This window comes from Girardinichthys multiradiatus, chromosome 5 (assembly GCF_021462225.1).
Source record: "Girardinichthys multiradiatus isolate DD_20200921_A chromosome 5, DD_fGirMul_XY1, whole genome shotgun sequence".
In the NCBI taxonomy this organism is placed as follows: Eukaryota; Metazoa; Chordata; class Actinopteri; order Cyprinodontiformes; family Goodeidae; genus Girardinichthys; species Girardinichthys multiradiatus.
The window spans coordinates 49,012,921-49,031,435 of NC_061798.1; the positions used below are offsets into that span (position 1 = coordinate 49,012,921).

Below are 18,515 nucleotides of genomic sequence, written 5' to 3' on the forward strand. Positions count from 1 at the left end.
GTCCTGATAGTTGGACATGGAGTCCCAGAACCCCTGAAATAAACTCTCCTCTCAAAACAGGACAGTTATAGACCTATTATAGTTTCTTTAGGAAATGAAAGCCAAACATTCTTCGTTCATTATTCTCAAGCAGCTCCTTTGCCATGAAAAAGTTTACATTTACCAGGATTAGGCTTGAAATCCAGGATTTTAGTAGTGACTAAAACCCATCAGTTAATGACTGTTTTGAAGTTTAGTAATAATTGGCGTAAGTATCATTTGTGAAATTCTTTTTGCCCTTTTTACTGTCTGTTACGGTGTTAAAACATGTCAAGAGTTTGAATGCAATCGTTCATCTCTCATTATAAGTTAAGTCTTGAAGCTTCATCTCTCCGGCACCAGAGGCTTGTTGATGGCTCCAGTAAGGTTGTAGTCGAGGTGCAGCTTGCTGAAAGATATTTTACTACCAAAAATGCGGCTTCTTTGTTCTGCACGTCTTTTTTTTTTTTTTTAGCTTTTCAAGATTACATCTGCTTCTGATCTCATGTAATAATTTTATTTTATATAGTTTGTGGATTTAAATATGCAACTAACAGAGTGTCATAGCCCTTTTGCCAAAATATAAATTCACATCTTTTAGATTTTGTAGTTGGTTTGTTCAGTTTTGCCATGTTTCTAGATGTAATATTATTAAAATTAGTGTACTGTAAATAATGTTAATGTGTTGACTGTTTTTGTTTCAGTATTTATTTGCAGCTATTTTGTGGATTTTAAAAGGCAAACAACAACAAGATAGCTCTTCCTGTCACCTAGAATCTAGCTCACAACACCTTTAACTGCCTGCGACATTGAGCAGTCTGGAAATACTTTCATTCACAATGTTTTTAATTTCCAAAATCACATTTGAGCTTCTCATTACAAACAACTGAATAATTGTTTCAAACTGACTTTTAAGAAATAACTGGCATGAATAAGTCCAGTCAACAAACGTTACATCAGAATATGAATCTTTGTCACTTTAAAGCATATAAAAATAATTATACACAAAGATATAATCCACAATTGACCTGCAGTTGTGGAGCATTAAAAAATATCATTTCACTTATTAAATAAACATTTTAGCAAAGTTTTAATCTGGGGCCCGCTCTCAGTAACATACAGTGTGTTCGGTTCATTTATAAGGTGTCATGGGGACAGCAGTTACAGTTAAATGTAAGGAGGATGCCTCAGCTTTCCTAAATTTCCTATCTTTATCCACATGCACGTGCCAAAATCAATCTTAAACACACCTGCAACTAGACTTCTGAATCTTTCTTCAAATTTTCAACCAGTTTAAAGGTTCTTCAGATTCCCTCCAAACAAGCATCAGACATCCTCAAATCTGTCTTTATAAACCTACAACATACCCTAACATGACATAACTGCAGTCCTTCCCTAGTCCACCTGAAGGCAGTTCCCATTGTTGAAGTCAGCCAGGGTGCAGAGGTTCAGATTGGCCACCCTCCTGTAGACAAAGTGGAAGACTTGTGCGAGCGGCCGGCTGTGCAGCTCTGCTTTGATCTGCTGGGGGTGCGTGTCCGGAGCGAGCTGCTGGCTCGTGCCCTCGGTGATCAGGAACAGGGCGTAGTTCTCAGGGTCAGGGATCTTGAACTTGTAGGCGCAGAGGGAGCAGACCTCCTCTGTTGTGGTGTACGGCTGCACTTGCAGGGTTTTAGCCGTGCAGCCTGAGCCCACCTCCTGCAGGGCAACCCGGAGAAAGTTCTGTGGAGGATAATTCCTGTTATATCTCCATTAAGAAGAGACTTTAAGTAGACAGATGCAGAGTCTATATTTGGGATCACTGAGCTGTTGGAACAACCAAACGTTTGGAGGTAGTCCTCTTTTATTATCTCATTTGCCACTGGAAGTGCAGCATCCCCACATCATGATGCTATCACCACCATGCTTAACAGTGGAGGAAAAGTGTTTTAAGATTTCAACGCATAACTTTGTCTCCTTAAAACATACTACTTGTCAGTTTGGCTAAACAGCTCAATCTTGTCATCTGACCATAAAACCTTCCTCCAGAAGACAAGTAGATTGTCCCTGTGGGGTCCTGTACATTTCAGTCAAGCTTGAAAGTAATAATTTCCAAGTCTATCATTTTATGGTGATGTAAAACTGGCTTCACTTTGGAAGATGGCACTGGTGGTCTGGTGGTTTCCAGTTTCCAGGTATGAGCCTCAGTGGTTCCAGGGTTGTTCCTGAGTATCCCATCCAGTTTACATATGAGGGCGGCAGTTTTGGTCAGATGGCTGAAACTTGGACACAGTTGGATGTTCCAACAGGAAAATGATCCCAAACACACATCCAAGCTAGTTTTGGAATGGCAGCACTTTCCACTACTGATGTCTGCTGGGATTCAGACAGAGTTTTCATGCAGGAGCACAAAAATAAAAACACTGCATGCAATTAATCCACTAGGGGGTGGTGTCTACAAAACACTGATCCTCCAATCCACATGGTGCTGTGTTAATAAAGTAACAACGCAGCATCATTCATGCACTTTTCCAAAGCAGAGAAATGCAGATTTAATTGGTACAACTTGGACTCACTGCCTGGAAGTTCAAGGTGGGCTCAGGTCAGCCGAGATACCTGAAAATCGTCCACAGAGGGCACGGAGCGCTGCGCCGTTCGCCGGCGATGCCACTGGTGGAGGGTGTTTCTAGCCTCAGAGCTCAGAACCTGGGCCGCCTGCTCCTCCTGGAAGTTCTTGATGAGTGCCATGGCTCCATAAGCGCTGGTCAGGTAGTAACCACCTGGAGGAACAAGGAAAAACACAAAAATACAAGACTGGGTGAGCAAAAAAAAAAAAAAAACATGAATCAACTTTCTTCAGTTATGATTTTCAGCAACAGTAAATCTTTAAGTTAGAGATTTGTCTTCTAAGAAACATTCCTGCTTTAATTTAAGCACTGGTTGAATTTTATAACTGCTGGTTTGTTTGCTGCTTCCTATCCATCCATTATCAGCTTCACTTTTAATTTACTTATTGATGTTTGTTAGGACAAGAAAAAATCACAATAACAAATACAATGCACTAATGCATCTATTTCTTAAAACTAGTTGGAACAAAAGTTTATATGCAACAAAAAATGCCAGAAAGTGTATCAGGTGGAAAATTTGACATTCATCTCCTCAGACAGAAAAAGCAGGATATCCTGGAAATGATTACCTTACATTCTTATAATACCTGCTCTACTAGTTACTGAACCAGTGACTGATTTTAATAATAATAAAATTACAGGAATAATAAGACACTAAAACTAGCAGCTAGTCAGCACAGAGCTTATTAAACAGAAAAATACATTAACCAACTCTATAAATTGTTTGCATGTTTAGGGATTATAAATAAATAATAAGCCAAACTAATATATATGACAAACAAATTACCCATTTCTACTGCTAAGAATAAAAGAGGTCTGAAATAATGAATGAACATTTATTGATCTTATTATTCAATGGATTAAGCTCTACTGGTTATTTAGACTTCATCAGATCTTCATGAAACCATCTATAAAAAGATCTTCACTTAGAAAAGTCTCCAACCTCAACAACAGTCAAAGCAGTTCATTAGATTAACTCTTGCATCACGCAGTTCCCTGAAGACCAAGTGGCTCCGCCGTCTGTAACAATCGATGTTCACATGCAAAACGAGGACCACAATCTATAATGATTTAATCATAGCTGGCATTTACAAAACCATCAAATGGAAAGGTGAAATAAAAAAATAAATATAATGTTCACTTGGACCAAATATATGGTTGTAATCAAAACAACAGATAGTTACTTTGCCGATATGAATGTGAGCTTAACATGGAACAAATTTTGCAAAAGATCAAGCTTTCATGGTGTTCTAAGTAAATGGTTGTAAAATCCAGATGTGATGTTGGTTTAAAAGAACTGCCATGAAATGTTAGAGTGGCTTTAAGATGGTGGAAACCTGCTTAGTTCTGCCTGATCAGCTCCAGTTTGGACTGGACGTTCAAAGAGTTATGTGCTGCTGATGGTAATGACTGCTAACCTCTTAACATATGTGTGACCTCTTTAAGGTAAGGTTCCTTCCGGTACACTCCTATACCTGGAGGAACCTTTATTTTACCGTACCAGAACAGATGCTGGGATGTTCTGCCATCTAAAGGGAAGTCTTACATGTAGAATTTGCTCAGAAACTTTTAAATCACAGAGCTTCTTCTTGGTGTTTAATTTGAATAGGGCCTGAAGCGCTCTGACTTTATCTGTTTCCGTTTTTTAAGGAACAGTTTTGTAATTCTTAGACAGGTGGTTCTCGTTTAATGTATAAATATTTTTATAGCACAATTTGGTGCAATCTGTGATTATGAATTGTATATCAAGTACCGAAACCAGCTGACACAACAATTATAAACTAAAAATAGAAAGTTACGGGATAATTCTCTCAGAGGCCACATTTTAGTGTTGTTTTTCTCACACATGAACCTCCAGCTCCCTACATCGGCCTACATGCCTCACAGGTCGACTCTGATAGGAAAATATTTCACTCTGCGAAGGCGCCGCCCGATCCTTCTCGTCTGAATCAGATCCAATCAATTCAAATCAACACTGAACGGAATTCCCTACCATACACCTCAGGACTTTTCCTTCCTCTGCACACACCTCAGATTTTCTCATTAACCATCTGGCAGAACAAAGTTCTGCTCAGAGAATTACAGGAAAACCAACAGAGAGCTTCAAAACTCCAAGAAAAAAATTGAATTCCAGACCAAAAATAAAAAGGACACAGAAATGCTTCCAACATAGACTTAATGGTAGGTTCAAACATATGTTCTGTTAAAAAATGAGCTTTAAGCTATGTTTGGTCTGTTTTTTACATCATAAATAAACATCTATTTGAAGTAAAGCTCTGGAAATGGATGCATCTTTGCTGTTGAAAACTCCAAAATCCATAAAAACATCTGCACATAATATGCAGCTGCAGAGAAGGCTTCTGAGAAAAAAACAAATTAAATCAAAGTAAACCTATGTGCGGTTTAAGGTTTAAGTTTTTTTGCTAAAACACAGTGTTCATTTTTTAAGTCAATAAAAAGCAACACAAGTTTGAGTTTGAAAGCACTGTGAAGAATAGCAGTGTGAACAACATACTGTTTGACATGACAAAGACAACAGTGTCTTTGAAATTTGAGAATTTTCTCTGAACTGAATCATTCTTTTTGGACCAGAACTTTATTTCTGATTTGTTTAGTTTTTTTTGGCTATTTCTCCCCATTCTGGTTTTCAGAAGAGGGAAAAGAGCTGATTTTGTACATCAAACTGGATGTTTATTGTATATAATCTATGTTTTTATTGCTTTGTGCCGCTTTATTAGGATGTTGATTAAAAAAAGATTTTAGCTTGTTTGTATAACTACAATTATTTTAAGGATCCAGGTTAAATCTGAATTTGCCAATGAAGTTATTTACATGTTTTATCTAATCAATAATTCAACATTTTATCACTAAATGAGTGCAAATAGTATTTACAGAGCTTAAAGTGTTGCAGGTTTGAGTTAAACAGAGCCTGCCAATAAACTGAAATTTGCTTTAGAAGTGAGAAAACCAGCAATAAAGTTACTCATATTTATTGAGAAATCTGCTGGTCGCCGGAGTTTCTCTGTAAAACTAAACCTAGGAATCAGGAGTTGTTTTGAAACAGCTTCCAGTTAGTCGGCTGATCAGAGTGACTCACCAAAACACAAATCTGCTTCTTAAAAGAAAAATCTAAACAAAAAGTAAAAATACGCACTAAGCTTCGGAAGAAAAGCAAAGATGTTGCACAATAATTTCTCATCAATGACTGTCACAAAACTGGTTTGCTCCTTTAAAATGCTGCCCTCACAGGACACTGAGTGGAAACACATTCGTTTCTGAGGAAGTTGAAACAAATATCCCTCCTGACCAGAATCCCCAACAGAGCGCCACCTACAGAGCGGTGATTGTGTGCTGCCTCTCAGCGTGGTTCTTCACTTACAGTAAGGCGGATAAGAGGCTCCAGCAGACGATAGTAAAGGGGAGCTAAAAGGGTAATTGGATTGTCCCTACCCTCTGTACAGGATCTGTTTCAGAGCTGAAATGAGAGAAATGAGGGATGACTCAAGACTTCGCCACAGAACTGTAGATCTACCGCTGCATCTCAGTCTAGAATTTCATTGAAAGCTTTGTTTGTTTGAGAAACTGAGTTAAAAAGTTTACCTCATTTGTATGGTTGATTACACTCAGAATGATATATTCCCTTGCCTCTTGAACCCTTTTTCTACCACACTTTTTTCTTTTACTAAACTTTCTACATTTTTGGATACAGCAGTGTATAAACAACCAGCTCCATTAGCAATGACCTTTTTGTGGCCTGTGCCTCTGTGAAGGGGGCCAGTGACTGTCTACTGGGCAGCTGTCAAGTCAGCAGTTATAATCAAAATGCAATATATCACTACGTGTGATCAAGCTATATAGGAGTTTATTTTTTGAACAGAATAACAAAAATAGAATCTCATTAAAAAGTTCATCTAATTTAATCAGATGCATCTGCAGTTTAAACTGAAGAAAGACGGGAAAAATTAAGAAAATCTACAGTTTTTTTAGTCATTCATCTGTAACAGTTTAAAATGTGTGAGTTTATGTGAAATGTCCCAGATCATGGATGAATCTCTGCGGAAACAAACAGGACTTACCTTCTCCCTGCAGCAGAGTTGGGTCCAGCAGCTCCATCATGTACTGAACCTCTGTGTCCAGCTGTGGCATGTCGCACTGAGCCACTACATAGGTCAGCATGGGCAGGAAGTCGTCAGCCCCGTACATCCTCCCTGTGAGAACAGCAGCATTAAAGAGGTTACAGAGGTCAGCTGGAGAGAGGAGCAGAAAGCAGCAAATGGTGTTTCTCCTTACGTGAGTTATCCTGCATGATGGTGTAGATGAGTTTGCACACTCGTAGCAGCAGCGACACCTTCTGGTCAGGGGAGTACATCTTCCTCATGTTCAGGAACTTCTGGCGGATTTTCTCAATGGCCACAGAGTCTGGGGGCACGGCTCCATCCACCCCCAGGTCCTGGGGCATCTTGCTCTTAGCCAAGGCCAGGTTCTCCCTGAGCTGCTGCAGTGCTCCACTGTTCACCTGCAGGAGGGAAGCAGGGGGATCAGTTAAAATGAAACTCTGCTCCAGAACAACCAGTACGCACCGACAATGTCAAGGAAGGAAAATAATACGTTACTTTTACGAACTAAAAAAAACATTTGTATTCAGCTCCCTTCTCTCTGATATACCTAAGTATCTATCTGCCTTAGAAGACACCTAAAATGTGTGTATATGTTCCGTTTATGGCCTCAGAGGTTTGTTAGAGAACATTAGAGAACAACATGAAGACCAAGGAACACAGCAGACAGGTCAGGGAGCAGGGTTAGGTTCTAAAACAATATCCCAAGCTTTGACGACTCACAGAGCTCTGCTCAATTTATCATCTGAACATGGAGAGAGGAGGGACCGACTGCAGACCTACCAAGACATGGACGTCCACCTAATCTGACAGGTTGGCAAAGCAGAGCATTAATTAGGCAAGAAACAGCCAAGAGGCCCAAGGTAACTCTGGGAGAGCTACAAAGATCCAAAGCTCAGGTAGGAAAATCTTTCTTTTAGGACAACTATTAGTTATTCACTCCACAAATCTGGCCTTCATGTAAGAGTGGCATGAAAAACGACACTGTTAAAAGAAACCACGAGAAAACCATTTTGCTGTTTTCACAAACCAGAATGAATGGTCCAGTCAAAGCCCAGACGTTCAACTACAATCTGTGGCAAGACTTGAGAACTGATCTTCACAGAAAGTAGAAACATGCAGCTGTAACTACAGCAAAAGGTGGCTTGGCCACGTATTGATTCAGGTACATCAGGGAGGCTGAATACAAATGTAGATCACACTTCTCAAATATCTATATTCATAAAAATGTTTCTTACAATTCACAATTATGTGCTACTCCATGTTGGCCTGTCTCATGAAATCCATACAAAATAGACTGTGGTTTGTGGTTACAACATGACAAAATGGGAAAAAGTTCAAGGGGTGTCAGCACTTCTTCAAAGCTCTGTATACAATAGTTTTTCTCAAGACATTTCAGGTGGGAGGAAGGTGTGGATGTCTCACCTGGAAATCGTGCAGAATCATCTCAATGATGCTCTTTAAAGGCTTCAGGACACATTTGTGCATGGCCTTCTCCAGAACGTCGTCTGTGGAGGATTACAGAAACACACACCCACACACACCACAGCTAAATTACCAAAGCAAACCATTGGACGATAAAATTGTTTCAAACTGGAATATTTCTTCCAGTAAAGGTGTGTCACTGTCAGTTACACAACACTCTGGCAGCCTGTCACTCCAAACTGAAATTGCTACTTTAGATGTGAAAACCTCAGATTATTCCAAGAAGTCAACAAACAGAAAACACATGATCCAATTCCTGAATTTGCAGTATAATAGCTCCTTAAAAGCAGCGGTTACATACTGAAAGACTTCACAAGACAAAAAGACAAATTTCCTTAAAAACAATCTGAGAAAAATATGAGATAAAAAATACTAAAAGTCTTGTTTTCATGTAAACCCTTGTATAAAAGAGTGGAACGTGAAACAATTAAAACTATATGTAAAATGCTCTTTAAAGGGCTGGGCTTGAATTTTTTAAAATATTATATAAATGTTTTACTCTTACTAACAAAAGCAGATAGCAAACACCCTTCTAGGCATGGACTGATTTGTTCACCCAGTCAGCAAATGAAATAAAGTTATCTGGCAGGAGAAGCACAGCCAGTGACGGTAAATTCAGGGTTTCCATCAGTGGTGGAACACCTTAAATGTCATGGCTCATGGGCACGTCAGGTAGGCAGAATTAGGTAGTTTGGTGTTTTGTTCAGTAAATAAGGAAAAATTGCAGCTTTTCCATTTTTTTTATTAATTTGGCAAATAAAGGTTTAAAACAGTTTTCTTTCAGTTCTTGATCCAAAAACGAATCTGTATTTTATCCTCAAGAAAACAATACTTTCATTGAGATTTGACAGAGAAGAGGTATAGTTATATTAAGTTATATTAATAGACCATAACTGGCGTTTTGCATAACTCTTGACGATTCTTCAGTGATGCTCTTAATAAACTTCAGGAATTAGAATGCTTTTTATATCACGTCTTGATTACCTTCATTAGATATTAAAAACAGAGATCCTGTACAAGGCTGCATATCCTTGGCTATGAAACATGTAACTACTTTGGTTAGGACTCCCAATCCACTCTTTTTTGTGACAGGTCCTCACTGACAGTAAACCATAAACAGACAAACTTGGAAGTTTCTGTAGACCTCTTCTACAACCACTTATTTACACAGGGTTCAATAGCTCAAAACAAAAACGGAGGTATGACTTACTCGAATGATCTGCATCAGTGGTGTCCAATTTCAGTCCTTGGAGGACAGTGCCCCGCATGTTTTAGATCTGTCTCAGTTCCAGTAGACCTGATTTAAATCAGTGTCATTAAGTAGCCTCTGCAGATCTTGATGATACACCGAGGGATGAATAGCACCATCTGCAGTGAACGGCACTAACCCACATCCACCACTGTCCTACAGCCATCATCATACGGGACGGAGTACAGAATCTAAAATGACTCGACTCAGCCGGCTGAAGCAATGCGGGTAGAAGACATGTCCTTTTACTATGATGCCATTTGTTTTCACAGTCTGTGGTTCAGATTTAGCAGCTCTGCAGCTGACAGGAATGGAAAGATAGACCTGAAAGCATTAACCTCAGGTGTACTGTATAAATATCAACACCGTAAATCTAAGTACAACTGAAGATATGATGAATAGGCAGCAGTATAACTGTCAGCGTCCAATAATATAAGGCTATACAACTATTATTAAAGGAAAAAAAACTACATGTTTAAATAAAAAGGTTCTGGAGTGGAAACTAGGAAAGTATTGGCATCAGAGGATATTTAAATCCAGGTGCTTTTCTAGAGGGGTCATTGGACTAGAGACAGGTCACCAGTCCATCACAGGGCAACGCAGAAAGACACAGGACACACAACCGTGTACACACTCTACCATAAGGGCAATTTAGAAAAACCAATTAACCTAACAGTCATTTATCTTTAAAAAGGACCTGAAGGGGATTTTTTTAATTACAAAATTTTTTGCATAAAACTTTCTGTGTAAAAAAACTACGAACTACAAGAAAAGTTTATTCATGGCAACATTTGAACATAAGAGACAGGAAACACATTTACTGTTCCATACTTTCAAGTAGAATTAACAGGTTTGTTAAGAGTCTAACTTTCAGTCTGAGCCGCCAAGTTATTTACCATCAATCTGAGAAATATTAAACCTCACAAAGGCTCAATCTGTACATCAGACCTACACACATTCAGCATGGCATTAATTCCTGCCTACCTCAACTATGCGCAGCCTGTTGCATCCAAACAACTGAGTTTTATTGTTCAGCGGAAGGACTGATGCAACTATTAATGCTGTGTATTCATCCCCAGCCTCCAGGCACAGTTTATGCCACATTTATGCAATGAGCTACATGCAGAGATATGTCTGTTACAGTAACTGCATGAACACCACAGCCTTTGTACACGCATGCCTGTGTTCTAATGAAGAGTTTTTTAAGGTGACTCAGAGGAGAACAACTGGAACATAGGATCCTCCTCAGGTCTCTACAAGTGTTTCAGGTCACTAACATGAAAGGCTTGGCTGTTCTTTAATGGGAGAAAAGACAAACAGTGGAAAGGTTGACAAATGTACACAGTCGTCCAATCTGATTAAACCTGTTTTTAAACCACAGATTCTTCCATCAAGAACAGCTCATTTCCTCCAGTCGCAAAGCAGCGTTTGTTAAGTAGTTTTTATCCGAGCTACAAGCTGTTCAAAGAGTTCCCTAAACTAGGATAAAGTGTTCTCTGCTGTGTAGTGAAACATGCAGCATGAAATACAAGCTTCCAAACATGGTTGTGAGGTGAGCAGGTCATCATGCCTTTGTAGCACAGTTGTTAAAAACACTGCAAAATTTGGACTTTTTAAAACTCAAATGCGAAAGCTCAGCCTTCTAATGATTCAGACACTGAACGTGACAACAACCATCAGCTCCAACCAACTTCTCATTTAATTAAAGGGCTAGGAGAGATGATGTTTTTACATCTGATCTAAAGAGAAACTTCAATGTCGACTCCAAAGTTTGACGCACATCCGTCAGCGTGAGAAGTTTTGTTATCTGCGGCCTGTCGGCACCACCAGAACGAACCACTTCTCTGTCTGAGAACAAGCCTGTTATTGGTTACAATGAACAAGAGATGTGAGATGTGTGCAAACACAAGCGTACTTTATCCTTACGAAGTGAGTTTGAACAGAGACACTACAGCAGACTGAAAGGAAACCTGCAATGAGTTGGAAGTTGTGTAAAAACAATTTTCAGGTCTCAGACTGTTTATACTGAAGCGATAAATTAGCATTCATAAGGTAGGAGAACAAAAGTTTCCATGCTCTTCATCCAGGTTGGATTTATAGTCAGATTCTAGGTTTGTGTTTTCTGGCCTGACTGAGCGGCTGCTGCAGGTGGCTGGCAGTGTGCAGCAGCCTTCCAGTAAAAGTAAATTAAAGGGATGACACAGATTATTCTTATTAAAGTAATGTTGTTTTAAAACTACAGTTAGTGAACTTTAAGCAGCAGCTGCTGACTGCAGGCTGGCTAACTGAGCAGATAGCTCAACTAATTAACCAGCTATTATCAGCTAGTTAGTTTCTCTATACAATAAACATTTCAAACTAAATTTAGGTGTTTTTTGATTAAGCTAGTATAATAAAAGAAAGAAACAAGAAATCAAGCTGCTGCAGAGATAAACAGTCTCTCTGATCCACTGTCTTTGTAAATGTTTTTGTAAAGACAGGAAAAGTATTTTTTTTTTGCTATGGTAAATCCGTACTCATTGGTTCATATCCACATATCAACAATATGTCCACAATATTCTGGGTTTTTCAGTCGACTCTGCTGTCTGTGTTTTCCACATCCCGCTATTCATAGAGGTGACAGGGACTGGAAACACATTTTACTGGTAAATGAACTGAATTTATTTGGGCTTTTTCTACTTAAACCGCTTCACACTAGAGGCACTTTCACCCAGTTGTACTCACACACATCCACACGCCAATACGCAGATCAACTTGGGGTTAAGTGCCTTGCCCAGGGACACATCGGTATGTGGGAGGAGGAAGCCAGAACTGAACCAGCAACTTTCTGATTGCAAGATGACTACTGTTTTTGTTGATCACTTAAAGCAGAAAAAAAAACTGAGATGTGAATTTGACTGATTCCCAGCCTCCCCTGATGGTAAAGGAAATTAGTTCAGCATTCCTCCAGATTTTCTGATCTGAGGATTTCAGAAATCCAAATATTTTTTATAGTTTTTATTTCATGTAAGGACCGATCTTATGTCATCTGTAGAAATTAAACTAACTCCCTGGCCTTTAGATTGGCCTCAGCCACATTTTGAAGTTACACCAACAAGCTCCGACTAGGAATAACCCGTAGGAGAGCAGCAAGCTGGCATTTTTGAAACCAAACACCAGCATGGAGGAGGACTAAAATGGAAATCTATAGTACGAAGCTCTTCCAATGAAATAAAACTCAGTTTTACTTCCTCAACAAGAAGAATCTAATGTGTTTTTTAGAAACAAATATAGTAAAAACTCAAATTTAGCTAACAGTAAACCAGTAGCAGCCAGAAGTGATAGGTAGACTCACCAATCTGGTCGTCAGGAATGAGGGACTCTAAGGGGGGGTCGAGCTCGGAGCTCTGCCGCAGGTAAGCCTTCATCTGTGTCATAAACTGCCGGACAGTCTGCAGGAAGTCCATCCCTGACGTGTGACAGCTCCGGTTCTCCTGGACAAAACTGATGTAGTCCTGAACCAGTGACCCAAAATACGAGCTCTTGTCCCGGGACAGCTCAACAATCCGTTTCACTGCCCGTTTCTGTGGCGTGATCAGGGAGCTGAGCATCCCACCCACCTTGCTGAAGCGTCCCTTCAGGGACCGGGGCAGGATAAAGGACCCTCCACCCAGGCTCACACCAACCCTTCGCCTTCGAGCCTTAAGGATTGGACGGAGGCGAGACTCCAGATCTGCTTCCATTCCAACGCCATAATCCTCCTCTTCTTCTTCCTCAACATCCTCATCGTCTTCACTGCTGTCTTCCACCAAGTCCTGAGAAGTGCTTGGGGCCAGGACCAAGGGGAACCCAGGAGACCGGGAGTATTCCAGGGAGTCTGAGGATGATGTTGACATGCTCATGTCACTGAGACGCTGCCGCCTTCTCTCATCAGGACCAGAAATACTCTCTGTGATGTTCTGTTGCGATGGTTCCTCAGAAGCAGGTGGAGGCTGGCAGGAGGGAAGGTTGGCACGGGACAGAGCCTTAGCAATGGTTTCGTCATCCAGAGCAATGTGGCAGCGGTGAGCTTCCAGATCTGGCTTTTTGGGTCGAGGAGGTGGTCGGTTTGGTGAAGTTGAGCTGCTGCTTTTGGCACCCAGTGAAGGTGGTGCTGGTGCAGGGCGCCTGGTGGAGGTCTGCTGCTGCCAGGTGGCCATACCTACAGCTGCCGGCATGCTCTTGGTCCTGGAAGTAGCCACCGGAGGCCCGGGTGGAGGTGGAGCAGGCCGGCGGCTTGGCATTGAGCGGGGAGGAGGGGGACGAGGAGGTGGGGGGCGCGATTGACTGTTCAGTTTGGTCTGATCCACGTCCAGCTCACTGTACTGGCTGCTGTTCAGCGGCTGTAAATCTGGAGCTTCCTCTGATTCGGACTGAGTCGGAGGGTTGGTGTCGTGGCTGTGGAGATGAGTTTGCAAGAACAGAGGGTTCACAAAGCACAGGGGTCCAATATTGTCCTGAAAAAAGGTAGGTGGAGGAGTGTGGAGCTGTAAGGTTGGAGGTGCACTGTCGCTGTGAGCACCAGTATGCTTCTGTGTTGATTCCTCAACCTCACCCGTCCTTTTAGTCCACTGGGTGCTGAGGGTCCGGCTCAGACGGCGACAGAGTGGGGGCGAGGAGCGTCGCTGACTGCAGAGGGCAGAGTCCCAGAAGCCTGTAAAACACACGCACACAGAGACACGAAGATATAAACAGAAGCCAGACAAATTCTTCACTGATGGCAAGCAAACAGAAAGAAAAAGAAATCTGGTACCTAAAATCAATAAATCCTAAAAAAATCTAAACTTTCGACAGCAGCTTCTCATAAACAACCCAGATGTTTCCTTCAACTTTTCAGCCTGCCGTCTGTCTTTCTGCTTTGGTTGAAGCCTGAAGCAGAAACACTGTGAATGTTCTGGCTCTGATTCACCGAGTGCCGACACACATTCAGAAAAGAGGGAGTTTCCCAGGCTAATAAAAGAGAGGGAGGGCCCTGAAAGAACACCACAGAGCAAACAGTTCCAGTTCCACCACTCCCAGCTTCCTGCTCCGTGTCTCCCAACCGAGCACTTTCAGGATCCCTTTCTGGGCTTTCACTCTTGTTGATTCATGACATTATTCCCCTCCATCTAAACACACATGCTGTAGCAATTTGTTTAAACTATTCTGTATGTAGACATAAACGTCCAACTTACAGAGCCATAATACCACACAACAGAGGCGTGGACTAATGCTGTGACTAATGCTGTCGTCTGAAGATAGAACCATCCACTCTCACATTTCTTACACTACTTCAGCTGTCTGGTAATACCTTCCTATCCACAGTGTAAAAATGTGCCTGTGGTATTCCCTCAGGTGGGTGTGAGCAGCTGACCGTGTGAGAGCCAAACTAAATGCTGACTGAACTCACTCTGACTGCCAACAACAAACAGCCTGATTCTACAGTCCACTTCTCTTTAAGAGAAAAAGACAATGTTGATTATTTTGTCAAAGTTGAGATCAGCCCTCATTGTCTTCTTTAGGAGATATCTAACTGATGAATTCCAGAGAAAGCAGAAAAGCCAGGAGAAGACATGCAGAAAAAACTCTGGATACACAAACGTCGTGTTTTGACAATTTTAGCTTCTTACACATTTCTTTTCTTTAAAAATTCTACATTTTTCACCATATCCACCAAATGTTTCTACAGCGGTTATGTTTGAATACCAAACTGCAAACATCATTAAAAATTGACAACTTTGGCTTCTGGTTATGGCGTCGAGGTGAACAGACATATTTAACAATTATGTTTAGATGTTCATCCCAGGACAACAGTACGGAGACTCAATACCGCTCTGCTATATGATAGTACATTTTGAGGAGTTCAGGTAACATGTAGAAATTAACAGTAATACGGAGGTGTCTCCAAGCAACAAAAGCAGAACTGTGAGGAAAAATTACAATGTGGGCAGCACAGAAGAAAAAAGAGAATCTTAAGCAATTCAGTGACCTGATAAACAAACATCTGCAATAAAAGCAGAACTTAATAAGAAACTCAATGATAAGGTGAACCTGAAACTCAAATACACCAAACAAACTTATCATGAAAATGGACCTGGAGCAAAATAAATATTGGCTTGTCGAATAAGAAAACAACAATTGGACAGATCCATTTATAAAATTAAAAGTCCTGCCGCCGACCAGATGAGCTTTGCCCCAGAAGAAATACAAAAGTCATTTAAAATGTATTACAGGAACTTCTACAGTCAGCCTTCTTCAGTAAAGCAGTTTCTAAACTATTTGGATCTCCCTTCAATTGGTGTGGAACAAAACAACCACGGATATATCAAAAGAGCCACTTGTTAAGAAAATTAGGGAATTAAGGGAATATTATTTAAGAGAAGATAATATAAGACATGTCTTTACGCAGACGGCCTCCTGGTGACCTTGTCTGACCCGGATGCCAGTCTGTATTACCTCATGTCTTGCCTCTACCAATTTGGCCTCTATTTGGGATATAAATTAAACATAGGGAAAATGCAGACACTCTTCTTCAGACGAGACATACGTAAACTGTTTCAATTTGAATGGAAAACAAAAATCATGAAATATCTAGGTGTTAATATTACCAAAACCTTAAGCAAGATATATACATCAAATTGCGTTGCTATCACTTACAAAATTAAAAATGATTTGGACAGATGGGCCCCCTGACACTTGATTTATACAGCCGGACAGAAATTATAAAGACGATCATTTGCCTCAGTTGTGATTTATTTTTCAGTCATCAGACAACTGCAGTATGCCATTTGCTGGTGTGATGAGAGGTATGAAGCAACATGGAAGGAACTAGAACTGAGCCAAATTGATATCCCTCTTCAATCTTTGGTAGGTGATAAGATACTCAAGACATCTTAGAAAAGTCTCCTTTGACATCTGGACATCATTTTCATTTGGAGAGGAAAGCACATTTATTCAGACGGACTGCACATGATGGGGATTTTGGACCAGAGCAGCTTTAGATTCAAGGAACTGACCAGACAAGGCATTACTTCATATTGTGTAAACACATCTGGAACTGACCTTCCAACAGCTTCCAACAACTGCAGGAAAAATACGACTTAGACAAACAGGATTTTTACGAATATTTGCAGCTCAGCCATCATTTTAATAGAAACATTAAAACATTAGAAGAAAATAACCTGGACCTCACCAACATCTTTATGGATGCTTATAAAGGTAAAACCTATAAAATGGGGGTGTCCAGTACATATTCATGCCTAGAATCCTTAAGAAAACAACATTTTACATTAAATGTACTTGGGAGAGGGTAGCAAATATAATATTGACAGAAGATGAGTGGCAAAATTTATGTCAAATTACCTCCACCAACACTAGCTCAGGGCAATGGAGGGAATTTGCATGGAAGAATATTATTAGGTTTTTCATAACCCCGAGAAGAACATAACTACAGACTGGCAGAGCTGAATCCAGGCACTGTTGGAGGCAGTGTAATAATGAGATGGCGGATTATTACCATATTATTTGGTGTTTATCCACCCTTATTGGTCTTGGTTTTGAAATGGAACACAACTACGACAAATACGACCCACCAACACTGAGGGGGAGGATAGCCAAAGTGGAAAAAATATGTAAAATGGAAAGGCACCTTCTCCCTCAGACTTTATGGGAAAAAGGCAGAAAATTATTGGTAAAAATGGTTAATATATGAGAATGTGGGGTGAAACAATCGCCTTTTTATTTCTCTTCGTAATTTATTTGCTATGTTGTGACTGTGGTTTCATGCCAGATAATGTGGCGCCCTCCTCATCTTTCACCATGGAAATTTGTATCTTGTTGCTATTCTGAAAAATATAGTTGTTTGCTTAAACCCTTTTTCTTTTTTTCCTTGCGTGATGTGCCACTTCCCACATCCGTCTGTGACCCACAGGTTCTGTATTGTTACACTAAAGTTATGCCCTTCTATGTAAGAGTATAAAAATTCTGAACCTAAAAATAAAGTCTAAAAAAATCGATAACTGTAAGTAAATCCATAAGATGGGACTGGGCACTTATCTGCTGTTTTCCTAAGACGGTTATGGTTTTAAAATCTCAGAGTTCACCTTGTATTGTTCTGTTCCATCACCTGAGTGACATCTTGTTATAAAACATCTACAGGTGCATGCATTCACTCTAGATGCATGTGTTCACTTTTGGTTTCTAAGATATTTAAGATATTAAACTCGTGGTAGATGGAGAAACAGCTGACATTACAGAAAGTGTAATCTGATTGGACCAATTCATTTGAAAATATAACATGAATAAAAGCAAATATAGTGTGGAAAAACTATAAAATTTCCATACACAAAGTTTCTTTTTCCATACTTATCCAGTCCTGGAAAATAGTGAAATCAAATTCCTTTTTAAGACGGTGTGGGAACCCTGGATTAAGTTTTTCCATAAGGATTGAAAAGTTGACTTTAAAACATACAACTCTGTTCCGCACTTTATTTCTGCCCGAAATAATCAGCTAACATCATGCCAGTATATTCATCCCTTCATCACACGTGAGCTGTGAAAGAGTCCAACTGAAATCACTCATATTTAATTTAATTAGCAGATTAATGGCTATAATACAGAAGCAGATGTGCTAAAATATTTCCTTCTTGTGTTAAAAAAGATTTATCACGGGAGACAAGTGAGCTGCCTTCATTGCTTTGCGTGAAAATGACCTCAAAGACAGGAAATGTCTGTTAAAAATATGATACCTGGAAGAATGGTTTTCTGGATCACCAAGATGGTGAAAGTTTCAACTCAAGAAGCTTAAGGGTGTCTGAGAGGGACCAGCAAGCTTCAGGACCTCCTGAGGAGGGTGCTACCGAATCATGTTGCCACCAAGTGCAGAGCTTACCCAACATCTGCAGCAGGTGAAGACGTTTGGCCACTTCTGTCCAAGAAAAACATCATGGACAGACTGGAATTCTGAAGCAAGTCCAATGATGCAAAGCAGAAGGTTATTGCTAATTTCTTTCTCTGATGAATTCTTCTTTAGGAAATCTTGAAAAT

General features: G+C 40.2%; 1 protein-coding gene across 3 annotated transcripts in view; it reads right to left on the minus strand.

The window, feature by feature from the left end:
* Positions 1-843: 843 nt before the first annotated feature.
* Positions 844-18,515, minus strand: part of LOC124868579 (ras and Rab interactor 2-like) — a 47,088-nt gene continuing 29,416 nt past the window's right edge. For 2 of the 3 annotated variants that reach the window (XM_047365992.1, XM_047365994.1), the window contains 6 exons: positions 12,808-14,145; positions 8,165-8,247; positions 6,915-7,140; positions 6,701-6,832; positions 2,614-2,777; positions 844-1,740 (listed from right to left, as the gene is read on the minus strand). In XM_047365992.1, the coding sequence (XP_047221948.1) occupies positions 1,414-1,740; positions 2,614-2,777; positions 6,701-6,832; positions 6,915-7,140; positions 8,165-8,247; positions 12,808-14,145 (2,270 nt within the window). In that variant the 3' untranslated portion in view covers positions 844-1,413. Of the gene's footprint in view, positions 1,741-2,573; positions 2,778-6,700; positions 6,833-6,914; positions 7,141-8,164; positions 8,248-12,807; positions 14,146-18,515 lie in introns of all 3 variants that reach the window. The other variant, XM_047365993.1, reaches the window with a different exon arrangement.